We start from the raw sequence: 22301 nt of genomic DNA, 5'->3' as shown, positions 1-22301 counted from the left end.
GGGCGACAGACGGACAAGTTCTTTGAAGTGGAACTTGTAAAAGGAAGGAAGTGTATGGTGGAGAGTGTAATATTTATGGCCACATTGTCATTCAAAGGCCTTTCCCAGCGAAATTCTGCTGAGCCCAAGAGTGAGTTGTTTTCCCAGGAAGCATTCTTCGTAACCCTTCACATACTGAGTGGAGACGCCATCTTATGTTTCATCTGTGTTTTGTTTCTTTATATCCAGGCTTTTAAGTATCTCTATATTTGAAACCTCTTCTTGTATTTTTAGTGGAACATTGTTTACTGGAATGTCTTTTTGGTCCATTTGTTTGCTTGTTTATTTTTGAGACAGAGTTTCCTGTAACAGACTGGCCTCCACATCCATATCTGACCTTGGAATTCCTGATCCTGCTGCCTCTACCTCTCTAAGTTCTGGGTTACAGGCACGTGCTACCACACCAGGCTTTTTTATTTATAAAATAAAAATTTATTTTTATTTCCTTGGCTGGTGTTTGATCCCAGCACTCAGAAGGCAGAGGTGGGTAGATCTCTAGTTCAAAGCCAGCCTGGTCTACAGAGTGAGTTCCAGGCCAATCAGGGTTACTACACAGAGAAACCCTGTCTGGAAAAACAAAAAAAAAAAAAAATTATTGAATATTATGGATAGTTATGGGTAGAAATTTGTCAAATGTGTCCCAAAAAAGGTGGGTTTTTTGTTGTTTGTTTTGTTTTTGTTTGTTTGTTTTTTTGTTTTTTTTTTTTTTTTTTTTGAGACAGAGTTTCTCTGTAGCTTTGGAGCCTGTCCTGGAACTAGCTCTGTAGACCAGGCTGGCCTCGAACTCAGAGTTCTACCTGCCTCTGCCTCCCTAGTGCTGGGATTAAAGGCGTGTACCACCACCGCCCAGCTGCTTTTTACTTTATAAATGAAAGTTTTACTTATCTTTTTTAAAAATTTAAGGCAGGGTCTTGCTGTGTTGCCCAAGCGAGCCATGATCTCCTTGGGCTCAAGCAAGCTTTTTGTTTCAGCCTCCCCAGTAGCTGAAACTATAGGCACTTGACATAGTGCCCAGCTTTGAAAGTTAGACATTTTAAAAACTTTATTTTTATTTCATGTGCATTGGTGGTTTTGCCTGCATGTATGTCTGTGAAAGGGTGTCAAATCCCCTGGAACTAGAGTTACAGACAATTGTGAGCTGCCATGTAAGTGCTAAGAAGTGAACCTGGGTCCTCTGGATAAGAAGTCAGTGCTCTTAACTGCTGAGCCATTTCTCCAGCCCTGAAAGTTACACATTTTTAAATACTGAACTCTGGTGATACTTTCTTTTGTATTCTTTCTCCTTATTGATATACTTGAAAACTGCTTCTCTGCCCTGGGATTACATGAGTAGTTGTCCATAGTTTGTTCTAGCACCTTCTATGACTTCATTGTTTCATACTTCAGCCTCATTGCTGCTGAAGTCTCTTTAGATTTGTGGGGAATGTGGGAGTCAGTTTTCCTAGTTGGCTGGCTGGTTTGTGTTGGGAAGACATCTTTGGACAGCTTGCAATTGTCTGAGGGGACCTGGTGATCTGGGCAGGGAAATCTAGAAGTTCTAGAGGCTTAACTTTAGTAGGAAGGGCTGACCTAAGGGCCCTGAGGACGTAAGCCCTATTAGTATAAGTACACTTGTCTGTTCATGCTGTATTTCTGTTCTGATCATCTGCCTTCATGTACTCCTTTCTTTCTGCAGCCCCCTGGACCTAGAAATTGGTTCCTTCTGTGACAAGCCCACCATGTGGCCACTTCTTCATGTCCTCTGGCTTGCTCTGGCCTGTGGCTCCGTTCACACCACCCTGTCAAAGTCAGATGCCAAAAAAGCTGCCTCAAAGATGCTGCTGGAAAAGGTAGGGAACTTGAGGTGAACACAGTGGCTAAGAGCTAGCCTGTCCTACCTGGCTGGGACCTTTGTGAACCAGGAGTGTCTTGGCTCCTGGCTCCTACACAGCTTTCTGACAAGCTAGTACTGTGCCAGGAGGCAGCCTACATGACTCTGGGAATGACTCTCGCTGAGGCTGTGAGTTTCCAGCCTCTGGAACTGGAGGCAACAGGCACTTTGGTGTCATTATCCTCCTTACTCAGACTCTGTATGCTGTGACATTTTCCATCCTCTGTCTGATGTCACTATTCCATGGTTGTTGAATTCTCTCATCTTTACAGTTCCAAACTGTGTTTCTGTCATGACCCTTGTGCTGTTCTTTTGGGACATTTCTAGGGATTGCAAACCCAAACGCGGTCCCCCATCCAGATCACTCCTTAGCCCCAGTAGTCCCCATGCTGCTGACCAGGCTGCTGACACAGGACCATACCTATGACCCAGGCCTGAACCAATAGATGCTGTGTACTTTGGGGCAGAGAACCCATACAGTGGGCATCTCTATCTGTGCTGGATGGTTTTATGTGAACTTGATACAAGCTAAAGTCATCCAATAGGAGGGAACCTCAATTAAGAGATTGCCTCCATAAGATTAGATTGTAAGCAAGCCTGCAAGGCATTTTCTTAATTAGTGATTGATGGGGGAAGGTCCAGCCTATTGTAGGTGGTACCATCCCTGGGCTGGTGGTCCTGGGTTCTATAAGAAAGCAGCCTACACACAAGCCATGATGAGCAACCCAGTTAGCAGCACCCATTCATGGCCTTTGCATCAGTTCTTGCCTCCTACCTTTAGGTTCCTGCCCTATTTGAGTTCCTGTTCTGACTTCATTTAGGGATGAACAGTGAGTGATATAGAAATATAAACCAATAAAATTCTTTCCTCCCCAATTTTCTCAATTCGTGGTGTTTCATCACAGCAATAGAAACTCTGTCTTTCACAGGAAGACCAGGGAGTCAAACACTGGGAAATCAGGGAAGGCTACAATGGGCCCCCAAAGTATAGACAGAACTGGCCAGCTGAGAACCTGATGGAAGACTTCTAGGGGCAGCGGTGGGGTAAGGGCAGCGGTGGGGTAGAGGCAGGCATATTAGCATCCCGATTGGGAGATGCAGGTAGGGCTTGGCCAGTGGGATAGCATATGTTTGACATATCCTCAGTGTATAGACCTATGGTGCCTAGATGCCCAGTGGTCTTGAGTAAATGTCAATCTTCATATGTAGAAGGAACCACGGTAGCCTCCTGCCAGATGTCCAGCTCAGATTAAGGGTTGAATAGTCCCTGGCAAATGCTGCTTTGCTCACTGAGTGCTAGAGCCCTTCTAAATTAGTCATCTACTGTGGCCTTAGTCCTCTACCTATAAGGTCTTTAGATGAGCAGTGCCATGTTAATCCAGAGACATGGTCTACAGCCGAACAGAAAGAACAGACTTGCTGCTCCTGCTGCTTCTAATGCCACATTTCATGGTGAGAACAGATATCAGACAGCTTTCTTCTTTCCCTTTTGTTTCAGACTCAATTTTCAGATAAACCTGTCCAAGATAGGGGTCTGGTGGTGACGGACATCAAAGCTGAGGATGTGGTTCTTGAACATCGTAGCTACTGCTCAGCAAGGGCTCGGGAGAGAAACTTTGCTGGAGAGGTCCTAGGCTATGTCACTCCGGTAAGTCAGAGTTTTATGGTGCCAAACCGGGCTGTCCTCCTGGCTGGTGTTTTCTCCCTGGCTGCTGCTCCTGTCAGACTGTAGGAGAGATGCTAGCATAGAGATGTCAGAGGGGAGGGTACCATGGCTTTCTTCGGGCTTGCTCCCTGTGGCTTCAGGTGATCCCCCTCCCCCCAGCAATTCCTCCTGAGTGTAGAGAGGACTCTAGGGCTGTAGTCGAAGTGGGGGCTTGTAGAGCCCCAGTGAAGGGACATCAGCCTAGATCCCAGGCAGTGGGTTACAATCCCAGGAGTTTTGTAAAGGGAGAGAAGGAAGCCCAGGCAGGGAACTGAGGGTAGCTCAAGTCCTGCACTGTTGATAATGAAGTGTAGTAGGAGGCTACTTGTTTGTTTCCGGCTGCTCAGCCCTGAAGTAATCACACAGTACCCATATTATATGCAATACTGTTTGGCCAATAGCTTAAGTGTATTTCTGGCTAACTCATATCTTAAATTAACCCATCTCCATTAATCTGTTTATCACCATGAGGCTGTGGCTTACCAGGTAAAGTTCCAGTGTCTGTCTCCAGTTGGGCTACATGTCTTCTCCTGACTCCGCCTTCTTTCTCCCAGCATTCAGTTTAGTTTTCCCTGCCTAGCTAAGTTCTGCCTTACTACAGGCTAACGCAGTTTCTTTATTCATTAACCAATAAAAGCAATACATAGACAGAAGGCTCTCCCACACCACTGATGGCTGCCCTGGACATGTCCAGAGCATCAAGTGACAGCAGCATGGCAACACTGTTCTTTCTCTCCCCTCTCTTTCCTCTGCCAGTGGAACAGCCATGGCTATGATGTTGCCAAAGTGTTTGGGAGCAAGTTCACACAGATCTCACCAGTCTGGCTACAACTGAAGAGACGTGGTCGTGAGATGTTTGAAATCACAGGCCTCCATGATGTGGACCAAGGTTTTTCCACTTCTTTTTATCTGTGTGCCCTGAGGGCTAAGAAGAGTATGATAGTGTGCACATGTGTCTGTGTGAGTATAAAAGTGTACTATGTGTGGGTGTGGATGTGTTTGTGTGTGTCTAAGAGTATGTGACTCTGGTTATGTACTTGTTTTGTTTACAGAGTCTCACTATGTAGCCCTTGCTAGCCTTGAAATCACAAAGATCCACCTGTCTCTTCCTCCCAAGTGCTACCACACCCAGCTAGGTATCATGACTAGTGGGTATTAGTGTGAATATGTTGATTGTGACTCTGCTGTTATAGGCCTGTAATCCCTGCTACTCAGGAAGTTGAAGCAGGAGAATTATAAATTCAAGGCCTATGTGGGTATGACTCTGGATGTGATTGTAGGAGTGTGACCATGAGAGCTGTCAAGTGTGACTAGGTATGTACATGGGTGTGAGTGGAGGGACATGTAGTTTGCTGTCTCACACCACATGGCTGGGCCCACAGTGTGAGGCATGGTCTGCCAGGTAAAGATAGTCCCTGAGGTGGTCACCACTGTAAGGTCCTTTGTGTGGTCAGCTATAGGAGGTGAGAGACTGTCCAGTAGATGACAGACTGAAGAGCACTGGGAATTTATGCCCTTTCCTTTCCTTTCTGACTCTAGACCCAGGAGCTGTTGTTCCTTCTCATGAATGTCAGGGCTGCATGTGAGCGTAAGGAAGGCAAGTTGTACAGCTGAGCAGTGAAGTGATTAGCTCCCCCTTGTCAGTCTCTTCCTTAGTGCTCTGCCTTTGGTGTCCAAAGAGGAGCATAGGCTAGAGAAGGACAGCTCGCTGCTGACACCTGCTCTTGAGGGGCCTGGTCCACACAGCTGAACCACGGAATTGATAGGAGAGGGATAGCTGGTTTTGGAGTTCTGAGACCAAGAATGGCTTTCTCCGATGCTGTGAAGACCTGGGAAAGATGATGGAAGAAAGGGACTGGGGGCAGGAAGAGGGAGTGGTGTGGAGGAGATAGAGGATAGGAGTAACTGTAAGGCTGCCTCTGGGCTGGGACAGGAGTGGGCAATGGTCTGGATCTTTGGACTGGACATATGCTGTATACAGACTGTCCCTTTCATCTCTAACAGGGTGGATGCGAGCTGTCAAGAAGCATGCCAAAGGCCTGCGCATAGGTGAGTCCGGCAGGCCTGGGCATGGTCAGGAGAGCAGCCTCAGCCATACTATGTAGATGGCACAACCTTCCGAGGGTCGACCTAGGGTCCTTTTACATTCCATCCCATCTAGGCAATGCCACTTGAGGGTAAATCTCTCCCCTGAATGCTCTGAGCAGTCAGCTGAGCTTGACCACCAACAAGCACCTCCTTCTTTGGCTGGTGATTTTCCTGCATAGTTCTTTCTTCCTTCTTTCTTCCTGTCCAGCAAGCGTTACTGAGTTTCCTGGAGCCAGACCCTAGGCTGGGCCTGCCTGAGGGTGACTTTGTCCCAACCTTTCCTATGCCTCTGAAGCTCACAGCTTCAGAGTAGTATGGGGAGGAAAATTTTCCCAAAGAACAGCACGAACCTGAGGACAGCAGAAGAAGCCTGTGGGACTCAGGCTTAGGGGAAACTACTGAAGGCTCAGAAGCAATGACAGGAAGGGGCCTGGCATTCCCCTCCTGTGGTGCAGGAGTGGAAGCTACCAGGTCAGATTGAGGTAGACAATCTGAGTAGCAGCATCAAGGATCTAAATGAACTGGGGTCTGGCCCAGCTAATTTCCTGAAAGGTGGAGCCCTAGGAGTATTTGATATGTTAGCATCTCTTTGTCCCCCTCCTCCTCCTGCTAGGCTGTGTGTGTATAGGATATCTGTACTGTATAGATCCATAGTTGCCTTGAATAGCCTCCCTGCTTGTCACTGGTCTGGGAGCCAAGGGGGTACCTTTTTGCAAACAAGTAGCAGAAGGTAATTCAGTGTTTCATAGCCACAATCTTTCTGTGTGTTCTCTCCTGCTACCAGTGCCCCGGCTTCTCTTTGAAGACTGGACTTACGATGATTTCCAGAATGTCTTAGACAGTGAGGATGAAATAGAAGAACTCGGCAAGACTGTGGTACAGGTGGCAAAGGTGAGACCTGTGCACTCCTCAGGACCTGTAAGCTCCCATAAAGCTTGGAACCCAGCCACCAGGCCCCACTTCTCCAACAGGCTGTACCTCCCACTCCCCAGTCTCCTACTCATTTGCTTCCCTCTCTGACTGAGGCTCCCAAAGGGCCCACACCTGGCTCCTCTTTTTTTTTTTTTTTCTTTTTTTGGTTTTTCAAGACAGAGTTTCCCTGTAGCTTTGCAGTCTGTTCTGGAACTCTCTCTGTACACCCAGCTGGCCTTGAACTCACAGAGATCTACCTGTCTCTGTCTCCCGACTGCTGGGATTAAAGATGTGCACTGCTACTGTCTGGCTTTTTGGTTTTTTGACAGGGTTTCTCTGTGTAATAGCCCTAGCTAGCCTGGAACTTCCCTCTGTAAACAGGCTGACCTCAAACTTACAGAGATCCACTTGCTTCTGCTTCCCAAGTGGTGGGATTAAAAACCTGCGCCACCATGCCCAGTGCCTCTTTTTAAAAAAAAAAGAAAAAAAAAAAGAAAGAAAGACATAGTTATTTATTTTTGTCTGTACATGTAATGGCACACTTATTTGTAGAGGGCAGAGAGACAACTTGCTGAGTTATTCTTTCCCACCTCATGAATTCCAGACATCAAACTCAGGTTTTCAGTCCTGACAGAAAGCATCCTTACCTGCTAAACAATCTTAGTGGCCTTTTTTAATTTAAGTTTTTTGGGACAGTATCTCACATAGCCCAGACTGACCTTTGAATTCACTATGTAGAGCTGAGGCTGGCTTTGAACTTCTGATCCACCAGCCTCTACCTCCAGGACTGAGATTACAGGTGGTATGACCTGGCTCCTCTTGCCTGACTTTTTTCATGGATGTCCTCTTTGCAACCTGTTCCATCCAGGGTGGATAGCAGAAGCCGCACTCAGACTATCCCCCTCTTGCTCATAGCTGTGGGAGCCCAAAGGTGGGAGAGTTTTTGTCTCTAGGCCCAGAAAGCTTCCTTTGGCTAAAACCCCATAACTCTCCCTGGGGTGGGGGGTGGGCCCATCCCTGCTGGCCATCAGTATGCCTGGGCTACAGCAAGGGTGAAGTGTGGGCAACTGAGCACCTTTGCCCTTCTGGCTGCCATGTGTACCTCCTCCCCATGCTGCTTACTTCAGAGGAATTAATGAATGTGTAGTGCAGACTTAGGTCTTGCCTTGTGAGTAAGTGATTGAGCTACTTTGCCAGGTGGCAGAGCCAGTGACTTCTTCCTGTCTTCCCTTAATCCTCCTAGATTCCCATTTCTCCTCACCTGCCTGTTTCTTTCAGAACCAGCATTTTGATGGTTTTGTGGTGGAGGTCTGGAGCCAGTTGCTGAGCCAGAAGCATGTGTGAGTGGGAATGTGGTCCCCTATGTTTGGAGGAGCCTGAGGGAAGACCAAGGGAGAGGGAGTAGGCCTGGGAGGGCCTTCCTTCCTCAGCTTCTGGGCTCTGGGTTGGGGATGAGACCCTGCAAAAGGTGAAGGCCTACTGAGAAGCCAGGAATAGCCATGAAGCAGGCAGATTGTCCTGACCACATCACTGTGCTAGTCTGGAGGCCCCTCCTGAATGGCTAAAGGAAATGGGGGACCATCACCCAAGAGGACTCAGTGAGAGAAGGGTGGCCAGGTCTGTGCTACAGATGTCCAGCTTGTACCCAAGTAGAGATTTCCTCGTTGAGCACAAAGGAGACTCCCAGGAACATTGAAAAGAAGCTGATTGAGTATGGCCAAGACCTGGGGTGTGATGGTCGGTGTCAACTGGGGAAAGAATATCAAGCACTTGGGAGTTGTCTGCTGGGAGGAGGCTATAGAAGTCCTCACGTCTCCTTGCTCCCATAGTACCGGCCAGCAGACAACACATCTGAAACTCACTTTGCCAGTGAGACCAGGAAAGGAGGGGATCATGGAAAGTGCCCGCAGCTCCAGCAGAGCTGGAGACTGACCATAGCACTGAAGAAAGGCCCCTCCTCGATCCTTAGCTCGGGCTCTTTGCCTAACCTGAAACAGATACCTTCTCTAGCTCTGCCAAGTTGGGAGTTCTGCCCTATAGAAGATGACATAAGAACATTTGCCCTGTTTAGGGCTGGTGCTGTCCGGGCACACCCTCAGTAGAGGTTTGTGCAGCCCATAGCTGCAGAGCCCAGGTGTTTGGGCAGTAGAGGAGTCAGCTCCACTTCTCTTCTCTGTAAGGGAGTCCACTTATGCTTCCTAAGCCACAGCTTGTCCTTTACTGTCTCACAAGGTTCTGGGCTCCCTCCCCTTGTGTTACTCTAAGAAGCTTTGCTGTATACAGAAGACTGTAGTCTCAACTCTGCCCACTTGGTGGCAGCATCCCCACACGACTCTCCTGTGGTCTGCAAGGGCAGTCCTGGTTTAGATGAAGCACTGTAGGGGCGGGGATGAAAAGGACATTTGATGAAGGGATGTCCAGGCCCTCCATTCTGAGAGCCCGGAGGAAGGTATTCCTAAAGCTAGGTGTGCCTGGGCCTTGCCCTTGATGAAAGACCCCAACCAGGGAACACCACAGGAGAAATATGTTCCTGAGTTTGTGGGGAACTTTCTGCCTGCAGTGCCCCTGAAGGACCCCAGTTCTGACCTGAGGGTTAAGTGCTCCAGACTCTCAGCCATGTGACATCTCCAGGCCCAGCTTTGTGTCTTTGCTGGGCATAGAGCCCCACCAGTGCTGACTCTGCTGCCAGCCATCCCTTCTTTTAATTCTGGAGACTACAGATCTATTAATCAGAGACTAGCGATAATTCATTTGTGTTTCAGCACATTAAGTAGGCAGCAAGTCACAGCTGCACTGTGTCTGGGCTCCCAATAGATCATTAATATCAGGGAGGTCTAGGGGTGGGAGTCTCAGCATCCACAGTAGGAGGGGTGAAGGTAGAAGCAGCCTGCCTGGGCCTTTGTGCTCAGAACAGTGGACGGCTGTTTGCAGGGCAGTCATGGGGCTGAGGCATAGGTAGTGGCCAGGGTCCTGAGCAGCAAAAGCCATCTGTTTTGTGATTCCTTTGGACACTGTCCCAGGATGGACATGGCTGTGGTAAGACACCGTGGGAAAGTTAGGGGGACTACTGCTCTGACTGCCATTTCCTGCCTCTCATTATGACACGCATCTGGTTCGGATTTGAAGAGCTAAGTCAGCCTGTTTGGTACATATATGCCTACCCTTCATCCAAGGTGATGGTAGGGCCCATGACTCTTTGTCTCAGGAGACAGCCCAGCTTTCCCAGAGCATAGTAGATGTGTCAGGGAACTGTGTGACTCATTTCTGGGGTCTTTCCTTCAGATTGCCATCTGTCACAGTCATCTGTTCTTAGGCAGATGCTGCAGACATGGCAGGAGTGGCTAGAGGCCCTTCAGGGGACCTAATTTCAGATTTCAGGTACCTATGAGAGCAGGTCCTGCTAGGTTCCTGTTCTGCTTACATTCCCGACCTAAGACTCTTCAGGGAAGGAACCAAACCCCCAATCCCCATGAAGTACCAGTTTGTTTGCCCCTGAAGTAGGTAATATTATGGGCAGCAGTCTGACGTTAGCCAGCCCTAATCAGGAATTAATTCCATTTACAGGCCTCATCTCGGTATCCACCACGGGTCTTATAGTAGTAATCTCCCCCAAAATGTGGATGGCAACAGTGGCAGGGGAAGTGATGGCTATTGACAGCAGCAGTAGATTTTTGGGTTTGTCAGCTCTGTGGTAACCTTGTCTCTGGAAGATGCTGGTCCCTTGGTAAGGTTGGAGAGAAACTGCTAACCAAGTGCCTATTTTCTGTGCCCCTCAACTGGTCTCATCCCAGTGTACCAGCCCAAAAGCTGGGCTCAGTGGCTTCTGATCACATGCATTCGCTACTACTAGGCACAGGCTCAGAGCCAGGCTGCCCCCAGGATCTGTTGACTGGGTCTTTTATGGGGACACTACTACTTCCAGGCCCACTAGAACTCTGTGGAGTCCCTGCATCCAGAGTGGCTGTATTGTGGGCCCTTGAGAGGGATGAGGTAGGCTCATCCTTGTCTTCTGCAAACCCCTGGAGCAGTCTTAGCCCCTCTTAGTCCTTAGGTCTTGGATGTCCTTGAAAAAGATCATCCTGCTGTTTGTCCTACAGTTAGGCAGAAGGGTCTCTTTGGTGGGGTTGGCTTCCCATATTCCTGGGTTTCTGACAGCATGGACAGCATTCTCCTTGCCCACCTGCATAAGTGGTGTGCAGGAAATGTGAGGATGTGCTGCCCCAAAACTCTGTGTCGTACTTTTATTGTCACCTGCAACCTGCAAAGTTTGCAGACCAAAGAAAAACAGACAGCTGGAACTTGAGTGCCCTTAGCCCCTTGTGGCTAGATTTGTCACAGTAGAATCACTGATACGTTGAGAACTTACAGCTCAGTTTGGGCCACATCAGAGAGACTGAAGCCATTGCTGTCCGTCCAGTAGTTGGCCACAGAGAGGACTCCAGACTGTTTGCAGAGATGTACTAGGGGCAGGTCTCATGGCCAGTAGGGCACTCAGCTTTGACCCTGCAAGTGTAGAATTTGTCAACCTGTATGCTATTGGAGCTGTTCCTGAGGGTGCAGCTGTACAAGAGGGAGGGAAGACCTCCTTCACATAGGAACAGTAGAACCTCTTGAGTTACATTGGGCCAACTCCTGTAAGATGGCCACCTTGAGGGAAGCAGCTGGTATCGAGCATGTCACAGGCAGTCCATTAGAGGCGTAAGGAGTGGGCTCCCAGAACATGCATGCAGAGAAGCTGACATTTGTCCTTGAGGTCCACCACCAGCTGCCTCCCACCTTCTCATCTAATTCCCCCATCTCTTGCCTCCTGCTTTTCTGTATCTAATCCAAGTGTCCTACCCCATCTTCCTTCCCAGGGCCCCTACCTGGTATGTTGCTCAAAGTATTTTGTGCTGTTTCTCAGCCTGAAGGTAACTAGGATTCCTCTGGGTCAGTGTTCTAGCCCTTAAGTGACCCCCAAACACCCCTTCTCTTGTGATACCCAAGTATGAGGAAAGGTTAGCTCAACTGGAGTATGGTCTCCTTTTCGTCAGTCCCCTTCAGGGGTTCCCACTGAAGGGTGGTATGGGAAACCCTGTGAAGGGACTTGGAGTTCTTCTATAGAGCCTAAGGCTAAGATTTTATCTGTTACGTTCTTGAAGCAGTGGGTGCCAGGGAGCCCCACAGTACTCTGGGCTAATCTTGATTCTCGGTTCTTGCAGAGGCCTCATCCACATGCTTACTCACTTGGCAGAGGCGCTGCACCAGGCCAGGATGTTGGTCATTCTGGTCATCCCACCTGCTGTCACCCCCGGGTAAGTGTACTCTAATGGAAAACAGTTGGTCAAAGGTCCACCTCTCATCAGCATGAGCTTCCCTCTCCAAAAAAAAAAAAATCTCTGGATGTTAATTACCTTCTGCTTGGGTTGTGGGGTGGGAAAAGCCGACTTAGCATTTCTCACCTGTTTTTGTCCCTCAATATAGGTATACTATTGAGAAATTCATCAACATGAGACTCTACGTGTTTAGATTCATTATCTGTCTCTGGGACTCCAAGACACTAAGTTCAGTGCTTAGGCTGTCAGTACTTGCTGTGCTTATAACATAGTATACTATAGCTGGGGCTACTGAATGGACCTGGGTGGGCCTTTGTTCCCAGCCCTGTGAGACAGCTCCTTTGGAACCTTTGGGACAAGATGTAGTGACCTGGGTACTAAGAGTGGAGCCAAGGCAACTGGATTCCCATGTCCACCCTGCCTAGAACATCTCAGAGAAGTCACCAGTGTTTGGCCTAAAAATAACAAGACTGGGAAATAGGAGACTCAGAATTACCTGGGGGTAGACCTTGGGCACGGCAGGCTGAAGCAGGAATGGGACAGGGAAAAGGGGTAGAACTATTGCGTGGGGGTCCTGGGAATCTTTGTGGTATCCACTAGCTTCCGGGGCAGCCCTATCTATTTGGCCCTAACCCCTGAGATGGAAGCTGAGCTCCCTGACCTACACATTGAAAGAAAACACCCTTTTCTCTTTGGGCCTTCAGCTGTCTGAAATAACAGTAGCTGGATGTGGTTGGATATGCCTCCAGGGCCTGTGTTCTATCATTGGCAGGCTGATGGATACTGCTTATAAAAGAAATGACTTGTGCCTTGTATGTTGGCAGGTCCCTTTATTCCAAGCACTTAGGAGTTGGAAGCAGGCAGAGCTCTGAGAGTTCAGAGGCCAACCTGGTCTACACAATGAGATGTCTAAAAAAAGACTTGAGTTAATGTAGCATCTGCAAGATGCTTTGGACAGCTGATACAGACATTAGTTGCTGGAAACATACCCTGTGTCACCTAGTGCCTCCCATTACTACAGATGATACTACTCAAGCAGACCCACCAGCCCAGGGTGGTTTTCCCATCCCAACCTTGCAAATGCCAAGGCCCTTTCTTTGTATGGCCTGGGTTTTTGCCTCTTGTCTGACTTTTCTCCCTAAACCTCTCTTGGCTCTCAGCCCATTAAGAGGGGGACAGTTGAGCATAGCTGCAGTCTCTCCACATTGGTTTCAGGCTTGTCCCAGAAGTGCTGATCCAGAGTACAGTGGGCTCTGGTGCCTCTAGGTAGGAACCCGGGAAGTGAAAAGCATGAGGGCTGTCTACCACTGTGCCCAGGAGTGAGCGCTCGTAGCATTAGGTGACACGGGGTAGGTCTCCAGCAGCTGGCATCCTTGTCAGCTGTCTAAGCATGGTGCAGGTGCTACATTAACTCATCACTTCCTAAAATTTTGAGACAACATCTCACTGTGTAGCCTTGGCTAGCCTGGAACTCACCATGTAGACAAGCTGAGCTGACCACGAGATGCTAAGTGAGGAGGAATCCATCTCTGCCTTGGTGGATCCCAGGTCAGGTCTGCACCTGTAGCTCAGTGATCCTATCCTTGCCTGTGAGAGGAACCCAAGTCAGGGGTTTGTCCAGGGACTACAGCCTGAGTTATTCTCCAGGCTGCATCTTTGTGTGGAGCACTTAGACTGTCTGACGCCCTGATCCTTGAGCTTGCCTAGAACTGGTGTAATGTTGGCTGGGGTGCCATAACTGGGTGGAAACTTGGAGTGGACAGCTCAGCAGCCTGGGCAGTTGGTGAGGCTCTGGTCAGAGTTAGGGTGCCAGATTTTGAGGAGGATCTCTCAGCTCAAGCATCTTCACCCAAGCTCCCAGTCCTTTGTTGGAAGTGGGTCCTGTCCTGGAAGCCGAGGCCGACTCCACCACTCACTTTGCAGTGACTGAGGCACATAGTTCTCCCCTTGTAGCCATGGGGAGAGGGATTCTGGAGGGCTCCCAGAGGGAGGGAGACATCTGTAGCAGCTGGAAGGACCAAGAGGTGGTAAGAATCTGAGGGGAAGCAGGGCCCTGGACTGATTGAGGCCCTGTGGGTTTGGGGATCAACCCTTCTGCCTTGAGTGTAGTGGGATACTAGAACCCTCCGTTTCTGTGGAGGCTCTGCTGGTACTACTCCAGGGCATGGGAGTGCTTTTGTGTCCTCCCCCACCCCTTGCTAGAGAGCCACCTCTGCAAGGGAGCCCAGTCAGCAGCTATGCCCTGCATCTTCAGCAGGACACAGTCATGTTATAATTCATCTCACAAAGGCTAAAACACAGCTCTGGTGGGGGGCGGGGGCGGAGAATTGCTTCTCAACATCAAATGAAAATTCACTTATATCCTTTGTCACCAAAGGCAGGTTAGGTCAGAGCTGCTAGGGCTGGCCTCCAGCTGTGCTACCACAGCACTGAAGAGTCATGGAACTTGCCCTAGAATTGGGTAGCTCTTTAGCCATGCTGACCTTGAACATTTCTTCCAAGGTCATCTGGGTGCTTTTAGCAATATAAAAACCAGGGCAGAGTGGCAGCCTTAAAGACCTAGTTTAATTAGATCCTCAAACCTGCAGGGGCCAGCAACACACCATCCTTGGGACATAGGAAATATCAAGTCTGCTTCTAGCCAGCTTTTTGGGTTTCTCAGGGACCAATAACATACTGTCCAGAGTGGTGGTGAGGAGTATGGCAAGGTAAATGCCAGGTCAATCACCAACATTTCCTTGGCTTCTTTACCTACTGGGGCCTTTTAGGTTGATTACAGAAACCATAGGAACAACAAGGCCAGGCAAGATGGGCAACAGGGACTGGTGACTGTAGGGTAAACCTGTGCTAAATGTCCATTCAGTTGTCCTAGAAGTTGGACAGGAAGTTGATTCACCACCCAGGGGCATGGAGAGACAGGAGTCAGAGGTGGCTAGGGTCACAGGGACAAGGGCAGGAGGTTTCAGAGGAAAGCTGTGGGACAGCTCCAGGAGGGGTTGTCCTTAAGTCTGTGTAACTCCAATGTGGAGCTGCCAACTGTAGATGGTATTAATGGGCCACTGAAGGAAGGAGGCACACCCTTTGGGCTGAGGGACAGCGGACAAAGGTTTGTATATTGGGCTCTCCAGAGTAGGAAAGGGTGCTGTATTGCTAAGATAAAGTGGCCTTGGGGAATGATTAAGAGTTGGCAGCCCTGTCTCCCCTAAGGTTGCAGGTGGTAATGAGTGAGGCCAGTGGGTTCATAGCTGCATGCCTAACTCTCGCAATGCTCATGAGTAACTTATTTTTTTGATTTTTTGAGACAGGGTTTCTTTGTGTAGTCCTGGCTGTCCTAGAACTAGCTCTGTAGACCAGACTGACCTTAATCTTACAGATATCCACCTGCCTCTACCTCCCAAATGCAGAGATGAAAGGTGTGTCCCCCACAGCTGACTTATCATGAGTAACTTCTGCAGGCTGCAGCTGCACCATGTGCCCCAGCACCATTTGGGCTTTTTTCCTAGCTGCAGGGTATCTGGATAAAGGACCACATGGCTGGAGAGGCCTAGCTCAGTGTCATTACAGTCCTGCTCTCTGGAGAAGAGAGGCACTCATCACTGGAAAGAAAAGGTAGCCTGGGTATGACCCCCATCTTAATAAGTCCTTGGTGGGCACTTAAAAGTGTCTCTCTGCTAGGGCTGAATTCCTTCCTCCTTTGCTATCCCCTGCATAGGGCTGACAGTGATGTGCTTTGTTACATTGTTTTCCTCCCTTAGAAATTAATTCAGAATATGAGGTTTTAAGCAAGAGTAGTAATTTCTGTTTATTGGAAGTCATGCTGTGTGTGGCTTCTTGACAGGCTATTCTTATGTCTCTCAAACACGTATGTCCCCCTTTTGTCCTGGTGCTGTGGATCAAAGAGAAACAGCTCAGTGGCCAGGCTTCCCAGGGTCCTGGGGCAGGAACAGGACAGGCTGGGGAGAGATGGCTCTAGTAACAGCCTCTGCATAGCCTTTCTTCCTCAAAGGCGGAAGGGGGTGACGCATTCCTAGAGAGCACCCAACGACATAGCTAGAAGGGTGGGAGAGGGACAGTAGGAAGAAGCCTAGTGGCATCTCTTCTTTCCTGTTGATGGCCACCACCCTGGGGGTTGCTCCATTTCAGGTCAGTGTTAGCTGTGTTCCTGTTTGTCTTTGTCTTGTCATGACTACTTAAGAGCATGGCCATTCTGACATGTGGGTGGTCCTTGTTGCCCCAGCCTATGGAGTAGGGTTTTATGAGTGGACCTCTGGGAATAATGTGTGTCCCAGGAAAATAGTCCCCACAGAGTCCCATGGTCTTTGCAGCATCCCCACCCACTCCTGTCCCCTGTGTTCTATCTCGCCTTGCAGCTGGGTTTGCCTCTCCTTTGGCATCAGAACCTCTGACCCACCCCTGTTCTCCAGGTGCTCCTCATGCCCCTGCTCTCAGCCATCCTTGTCTTCTCATCCATTCCTGCCCTGCTCAGTGAGTGTCCCAGTGACACAATGAGGGCAGATGCTGTGGCAGCCCTGCCTGGAGAAGCTAAAGGTGACCACTGGGGTCTATGCCTAGAGACAGTGAACCCAAAGGTCAGATGACAGCAAACAACACTGTGCACTGGAACCAGCTGTGCCTGGGCAGAAGCGTGTGGTGATCAGACCTTTGTAATCTACCTTGAACGAGCAGAGTGCCCTCTGGCCTGGCCTTCGCCTCTGGGTGAGGTCTGACTTAGTAGGTCAGGTGCTCCAAGAAGCACAACCGGTAGCGGGTACCATTCTAGGTCTCAGGAGCCCAGACAGTGGGCAGGGCTGTTATCTAGTAGATGTTTGACTAGTCCTTGTCTACAGTTCCTTCTGAGCTTCTGACCTGGGGTCCGAGTATACTTTCAGCCTGACCCGTGTGATTTAGCAAGGGAAGAGGTTCTTGTTGCTTCAGACTGGATCCGTGTCCCCTCCCTGTATAAGGAATAAATGTCTATGCAGATACATCTTCCCACTGATAGAGGCCTGCTTTTCTTCATGGTGACTGGTGGGACTACTGGAAGACTTCAGTTCTTTCCCAGCTTCCAGTGAGGCTACAGATCCTTGGCGGGACTTTGCCAGGTGTAGCTGCTCTACTTTGAGCCTTCTAGGCCCCAACAGCCTCTCGCTCAGAGGCTTCAGCCACACCCGTCTGAGCCTTCCTCCAGCCCTACTGCTGATCCTTATCACAAGATAGGACTAGGGAAGGCTGCTCCTCCGCCAGCCTCCAGCTACAGCCACTCAGATCTAGAAACAGCAGAGCCTGACATACTAGGAGCCTGGAAACATTGGTGGGTTCTTGTTTTGTTTTTTTGGTTTTTCGAGACAGGGTTTCTCTGTGGTTTTGGAGCCTGTCCTGGAACTAGCTCTTGTAGACCAGGCTGGTCTTGAACTCACAGAGATCCGCCTGCCTCTGCCTCCCGAGTGCTGGGATTAAAGGCGTGCGCCACCACCGCCCGGCCATTGGTGGGTTCTTGGATGAGGGTCCCACATAGGAGTAGGCAAGCTTTTTTCATGCTGAAGTCTGTCTTAGTTACTATTCTATTGCTCTGAAGAGAGCATGACCAAGTCAACTCTCTTAAAAGAAAGTATTTAATTGGTGACTTGCTTACAGTTTTAGGCTAGTCTATAATCATCATGGCAGGAAGCTAATAGGTATGGCACTGGAACAGTAGCTGAGGTCTTTACATCCTGAACCTGAACTGGGGGGGGGGGGGACAGGCTTTGAAACCTCAAAGTTCCCCTTTCAGTGACACACCTCCTCCAGCAAGACCACACCTCCTAACTTTTCTGAACAGTTCAAATAACTGATGATGAAATACTCAAATACAGGAAGGAGCCCTCTCATTCCAGTCATTACAGAGCCCTTATGTTTCTGGATTGAATGTTTGGGCCCCATTTGATTGGGAGCAGAAGTAAGAGCAACTGTTTTACTACAGGGCTAAGATAATGTGTTTGCAGAGGTCCAGGCCTGGGGGCATGGGGAAATTGCTTATCCATGTCTGGGCAACAGAGACCTCCATGAGTCTGTGCTGTCCCATATGTTCCCACTATGGATTGGTTCTGGCACAGGGCTGAGTCCCAGATATGTTGTGCAGCTCTTGCCTCTTTTTCCCTCAGAACTTTCTAGGGGCAAGGAAATAGGGATATCTCCGTTTGACTTCAGCCCTTATCCTAGCACCTGGAGTATGGATGGCCCCGGCCAGATAGCACTTTGCCCCCATCCCTGAGGGAAAGTAGCCGGAGGTCCTTGTAGAGGGAAGAGAAGGCTGGAATCCCAGACAGCATGTTTGATCTGACTCTGACTGGGGAAGGCCATACATAGTAACCCGAGGTAGATATGCTTGTCTTGTCACAGGACCGACCAGCTGGGTATGTTTACACACAAGGAGTTTGAAAAACTGGCCCCTGTACTAGATGGCTTCAGCCTCATGACATACGACTACTCCACATCACAACAGTGAGTATGTGCTGGTAGGATGCTGTAGGTACAGGGAGTCTTCAGGAACACAGACCTGCACCTTGGTCTCTCAAGCAGACATCTGCCTATGAGCTCTGTGGCTCTGCATAGATGGACAGTCACTTTTTCTGCACCTGAATGCTGCCAGATGAAAGCAGATGGTGTTAGGCCTCATTCTCAGGAGAGGTGATTCTTTGGGTGGTCTCTCCCTAGGAACCAGTAACATAGGCATAGTATGTCTGCTGCTTCTGTTTTCCTTGGGCCTTGGCCCCAGCTGCATGTCTACTGACCCTTCCTTGCCCAGTATTCCAGACCTGTTCCTACTGCTCTGGGGATGGGGAGGTTACATTACTAATCTAATTCATACTAATTCAAGGCCCCTGTGGGTCCCATCAAAAAGTGCTGGGGCCACTTTGCCTGTGGTACTTCAATGATATGTTTATGATTTAAAAAAAATGTAACGTGTCCAGAGTCTCATTTTTCTAAGATTTATTTTGTTATTTTTAATTATACATACGTGGGGGGGGGGGAGTATAAGCATGTGTGTGGGTTCTCAAGGAGGCCAGAGGTGTCAGATCCCCTGGAGCTGGAGTTATAGGCACTTGTGAGCCTCTGGATGTGGGTGCTGGAAACTGAACTCAGATTCTCTGCTATCTCTCCAGCCCTGTTTTTTTGTTTTGTTTGTTTGTTTATTTATTTTTTCTAGATAGGGTTTCTCTGTGGCCTTGGTGCCTGTCCAAGGCCTTGTAGACCAGGCTGGCCTTGAACTCCCAGAGACGGGCCTGCCTCTGCCTCCCGAGTGCTGGGATTAAAGGCGTGCGCCACCACCGCCCAGCTGTTTTGTTTTTTATTTTTATTTTTTTAAATACTTATTTATTTATTATGTATACAATATTCTGTCTGTGTGTATGTCTGCAAGCCAGAAGAGGGCACCAGACCTCATTACAGATGGTTGTGAGCCACCATGTGGTTGCCGGGAATTGAACTCAGGACCTTTGGAAGAGCAGGCAATGCTCTTAACCACTGAGCCATCTCTCCAGCCCCCTGTTTTGTTTTTTAAAGACAGGGTTTCTCTGTGTAGTGCTGGCTGTCCTGGAGCTCACCATGTAGACTAGGCTGGCCTTGAGTTCACAGAGATTGCCTGCTTCTGCCTCTTAAATGCTGTGGTTAGAGGTGTGCACCACTATCCCTGGCATCCCCATTCTTGAGAGGCATTTGCTATAACACAGAAGGAAATGGGTTCAAGTGGATAACCTAGAGGACCAGACTCTAGTCAGACGCAGGGCTTCTTGCTGGCTGCTAAGAGTGGCCCCATTCTCCCTTTAACTTGCAGGCCTGGCCCTAATGCTCCATTGTCATGGATTCGAGCCTGTGTCCAAGTCCTAGACCCCAAGTCACAGTGGCGAAGCAAGATCCTCCTGGGGCTGAACTTCTACGGCATGGATTATGCAGCCTCCAAAGATGCCCGTGAGCCTGTCATTGGGGCCAGGTGAGCCCAGGGCCCTCCGGGTCACATTCCAGGTGTGGTTAGTCATAGACGTGTGGGTTTCAATCCCTGGGAAAAGGGAGAAAAGTTGGGACTGAGAAGGTTAGGGGTAGGTTCCTTTGGGCTTTGCAGACTGTGGGGTCTGAGATATGGGTTGAACAGAAAGCCTCAGTTCTCTGTTGGACATACCCCAGGCCTGTGAGGGCTAGCAGCCTCCCCACAGTGTTGGTGTTATCGCCAAGGTCTGCATTTGTGGTGCAGTTGTCCTGCCATTGGGAACAGGGTTGGATGTGACATGGCTTTGTGTGTGGTTCGTCTGGACTGCGCCTGTGTCATGTGGCGTGGCCAAGACTAGTTCCTTTCTGGTCCCATCATTTCCTCCAATTAGGGTCTCTTCCAACATCTTGGCTCTGTGGTTCTAATAATGTGAGCCCAAGCATCTGTGTTTTAAAAGATTGCTCCCACTTTCTCCCTGTGCTTTTCCTGTGTGCTCATCTCTCCACTACCTCCAAGCTTCAGTACTAGCTGTTGGGTCTCAGCAGCCTGGTCAGCTCCATCTGTGTCACCTGTGCTCAGTGTTTGTCGAGCTCTCCATGGACTGTGCACTCACACTTTTTATTCTTTTTCGAGACAGGGTTTTTCTGTCTAGCCTTGGCTACCCTGGAACTTGATTTGTAGACCAGGCTGGCCTTAAACTCAAGAGATTCACTTGTCTATGCCTCCTGAGTGCTGGGATTAAAGGTGTGCACCAGCACCGCCTGGCCACACTCAAGCTTTTTACCAGATTTGGAAAGCATTTAATTTCCTCCACTTTTCCTCCCTCTCTGCTCCCTCAGACAAGAGTATGTGTGGTACATGCTGGCCTGAGTAGCTTGCCCCTTGGCTCCCGAGGTGTGTTAGACTTCTAATGGCTTATCTTAATTTTGGTTGCTTTCTATTGCTGTCTCTGAAACTGATTTTTTTTTCTTTAAAATATTTATTTAGTATGATACTGTGTTCTGCCTGCAGATCAGAAGAGGGCAGCAGTTCTCATTACAGGTGGTTGTGAGCCATCTTGTGGTTACTGAACTCAGGACCTCCTGGAGAACAGCCAGTGCTCTTAACCTCTGAGTCATCTTGCTCCAGCCTTTGAAGCTGGTTTCTTTTGCCATTCCCTCTGCTATTAACTCTACCCCAGTTTTTGTCTCACATCTATGAGTTTTTTAGTTCTTTTTGGCTTGGTTTGGTTTGGTTTTGGTTTTTCAAGACAGGGTTTCTCTGTAGCTTTGGAACCTCTCCTGGAACTAGCTCTTTTTTTTTTTTTTTTTTTTTTTTTTTTTTTTTTTTTTTTTTTTTGTTTTTTCGAGACAGGGTTTCTCTGTGGCTTTGGAGCCTGTCCTGGAACTAGCTCTGTAGACCAGGCTGGTCTTGAACTCACAGAGATCCGCCTGCCTCTGCCTCCCGAGTGCTGGGATTAAAGGCGTGTGCCACTGGAACTAGCTCTTGTAGATCAGGTTGACCCTGAATTTACAGAGATCCACTTTCGGCTGCCTCCTGACTGCTGGGATTAAAGGCGTGCGCCACCACTGCCCAGCTTTCAGTTTTTATTTTACATCTCTGTGGATTCATTTGTGATAATGCTTAAGGTCACCTTCTGAGAATTCTTTTTTTTTTTTTTAAAGACTCTTTCTCTGTAGCTTTGGAGCCTGTCCTGGAACTAGCTCTTGTAGCCCAGGCTGGCCTTGAATTCACAGAGATCCACCTGCCTCTGCCTCCCAAGTGCTGGGATTAGAGGCGTGCGCCACCATTACCCAGCTACCTTCTGAGAATTCTGACTTCTGGGTCAGAATTGGTCTCCACTGGTGACTTCTCTCTCAATGGGAGGGTGAAGGGGTGGAGATTGTTGTGTAGCCCCCTCTGAGATGTCAGATGTGCTGAATTTTACTACTGAATGATAGCTATTTTAGCATTCTTACAAATCTGGGGCCTTTGTTCGGGGTTCAGCTAGTTGCTTCAAAACCTAACTAGCCATGATGGTGCATACCTTTAATTCCAGTACTTGGAAGGCTGAGACAGGTAGATTTCTGTGAGTTTTGGGACAGTCTGATCTATGTAGCAAGTTCCAGGCCAGCCAGGGTTAAGTACTTAGACCCTATTTCAAACAAAAATAAGCCATTTAAACTAACCGCTTTCAGCCGGGCAGTGGGTGGCACACACTTTTAATCCCAGCATTCAGAGGCAGAGGCAGGAAGATCTCTGTAAATTCGAGGCCAGCCTGGTCTACAAGAGCTAGTTCCAGGACAGGCTCCAAAGCTACACAGAGAAACCCTGTCCCAAGAAACCAAAAATAAAATTTAAAAGTTTAAAAAATAGCCAGGCGGTGGTGGCGCACGCCTTTAATCCCAGCACTCGGGAGGCAGAGGCAGG

The 22301-nt window shown here is 48.9% G+C and overlaps 1 protein-coding gene across 2 annotated transcripts in view; it reads left to right on the top strand.

Annotated features, from left to right (window-relative positions):
- Chid1 (chitinase domain containing 1) overlaps nucleotides 1-22301 on the top strand; it is a 40020-nt gene that overhangs the window by 6678 nt on the left and 11041 nt on the right. For both annotated transcript variants that reach the window (XM_005351532.2, XM_026781122.1), the window contains exons 2-10: nucleotides 1715-1868; nucleotides 3408-3557; nucleotides 4371-4503; nucleotides 5619-5663; nucleotides 6487-6593; nucleotides 7893-7954; nucleotides 11816-11908; nucleotides 18308-18409; nucleotides 19743-19898. In XM_005351532.2, coding sequence (XP_005351589.1) covers nucleotides 1758-1868; nucleotides 3408-3557; nucleotides 4371-4503; nucleotides 5619-5663; nucleotides 6487-6593; nucleotides 7893-7954; nucleotides 11816-11908; nucleotides 18308-18409; nucleotides 19743-19898 — 959 coding nt within the window. In that variant the 5' untranslated portion in view covers nucleotides 1715-1757. The remainder of the gene's footprint in view (nucleotides 1-1714; nucleotides 1869-3407; nucleotides 3558-4370; nucleotides 4504-5618; nucleotides 5664-6486; nucleotides 6594-7892; nucleotides 7955-11815; nucleotides 11909-18307; nucleotides 18410-19742; nucleotides 19899-22301) is intronic.

The sequence above is a fragment of the Microtus ochrogaster genome, chromosome 8 (genome assembly GCF_000317375.1).
Source record: "Microtus ochrogaster isolate Prairie Vole_2 chromosome 8, MicOch1.0, whole genome shotgun sequence".
Taxonomy (NCBI): Eukaryota; Metazoa; Chordata; class Mammalia; order Rodentia; family Cricetidae; genus Microtus; species Microtus ochrogaster.
The sequence above is the reverse complement of the archived record's forward strand: the minus strand, read 5'-3'. Positions and strand labels throughout refer to the sequence as shown.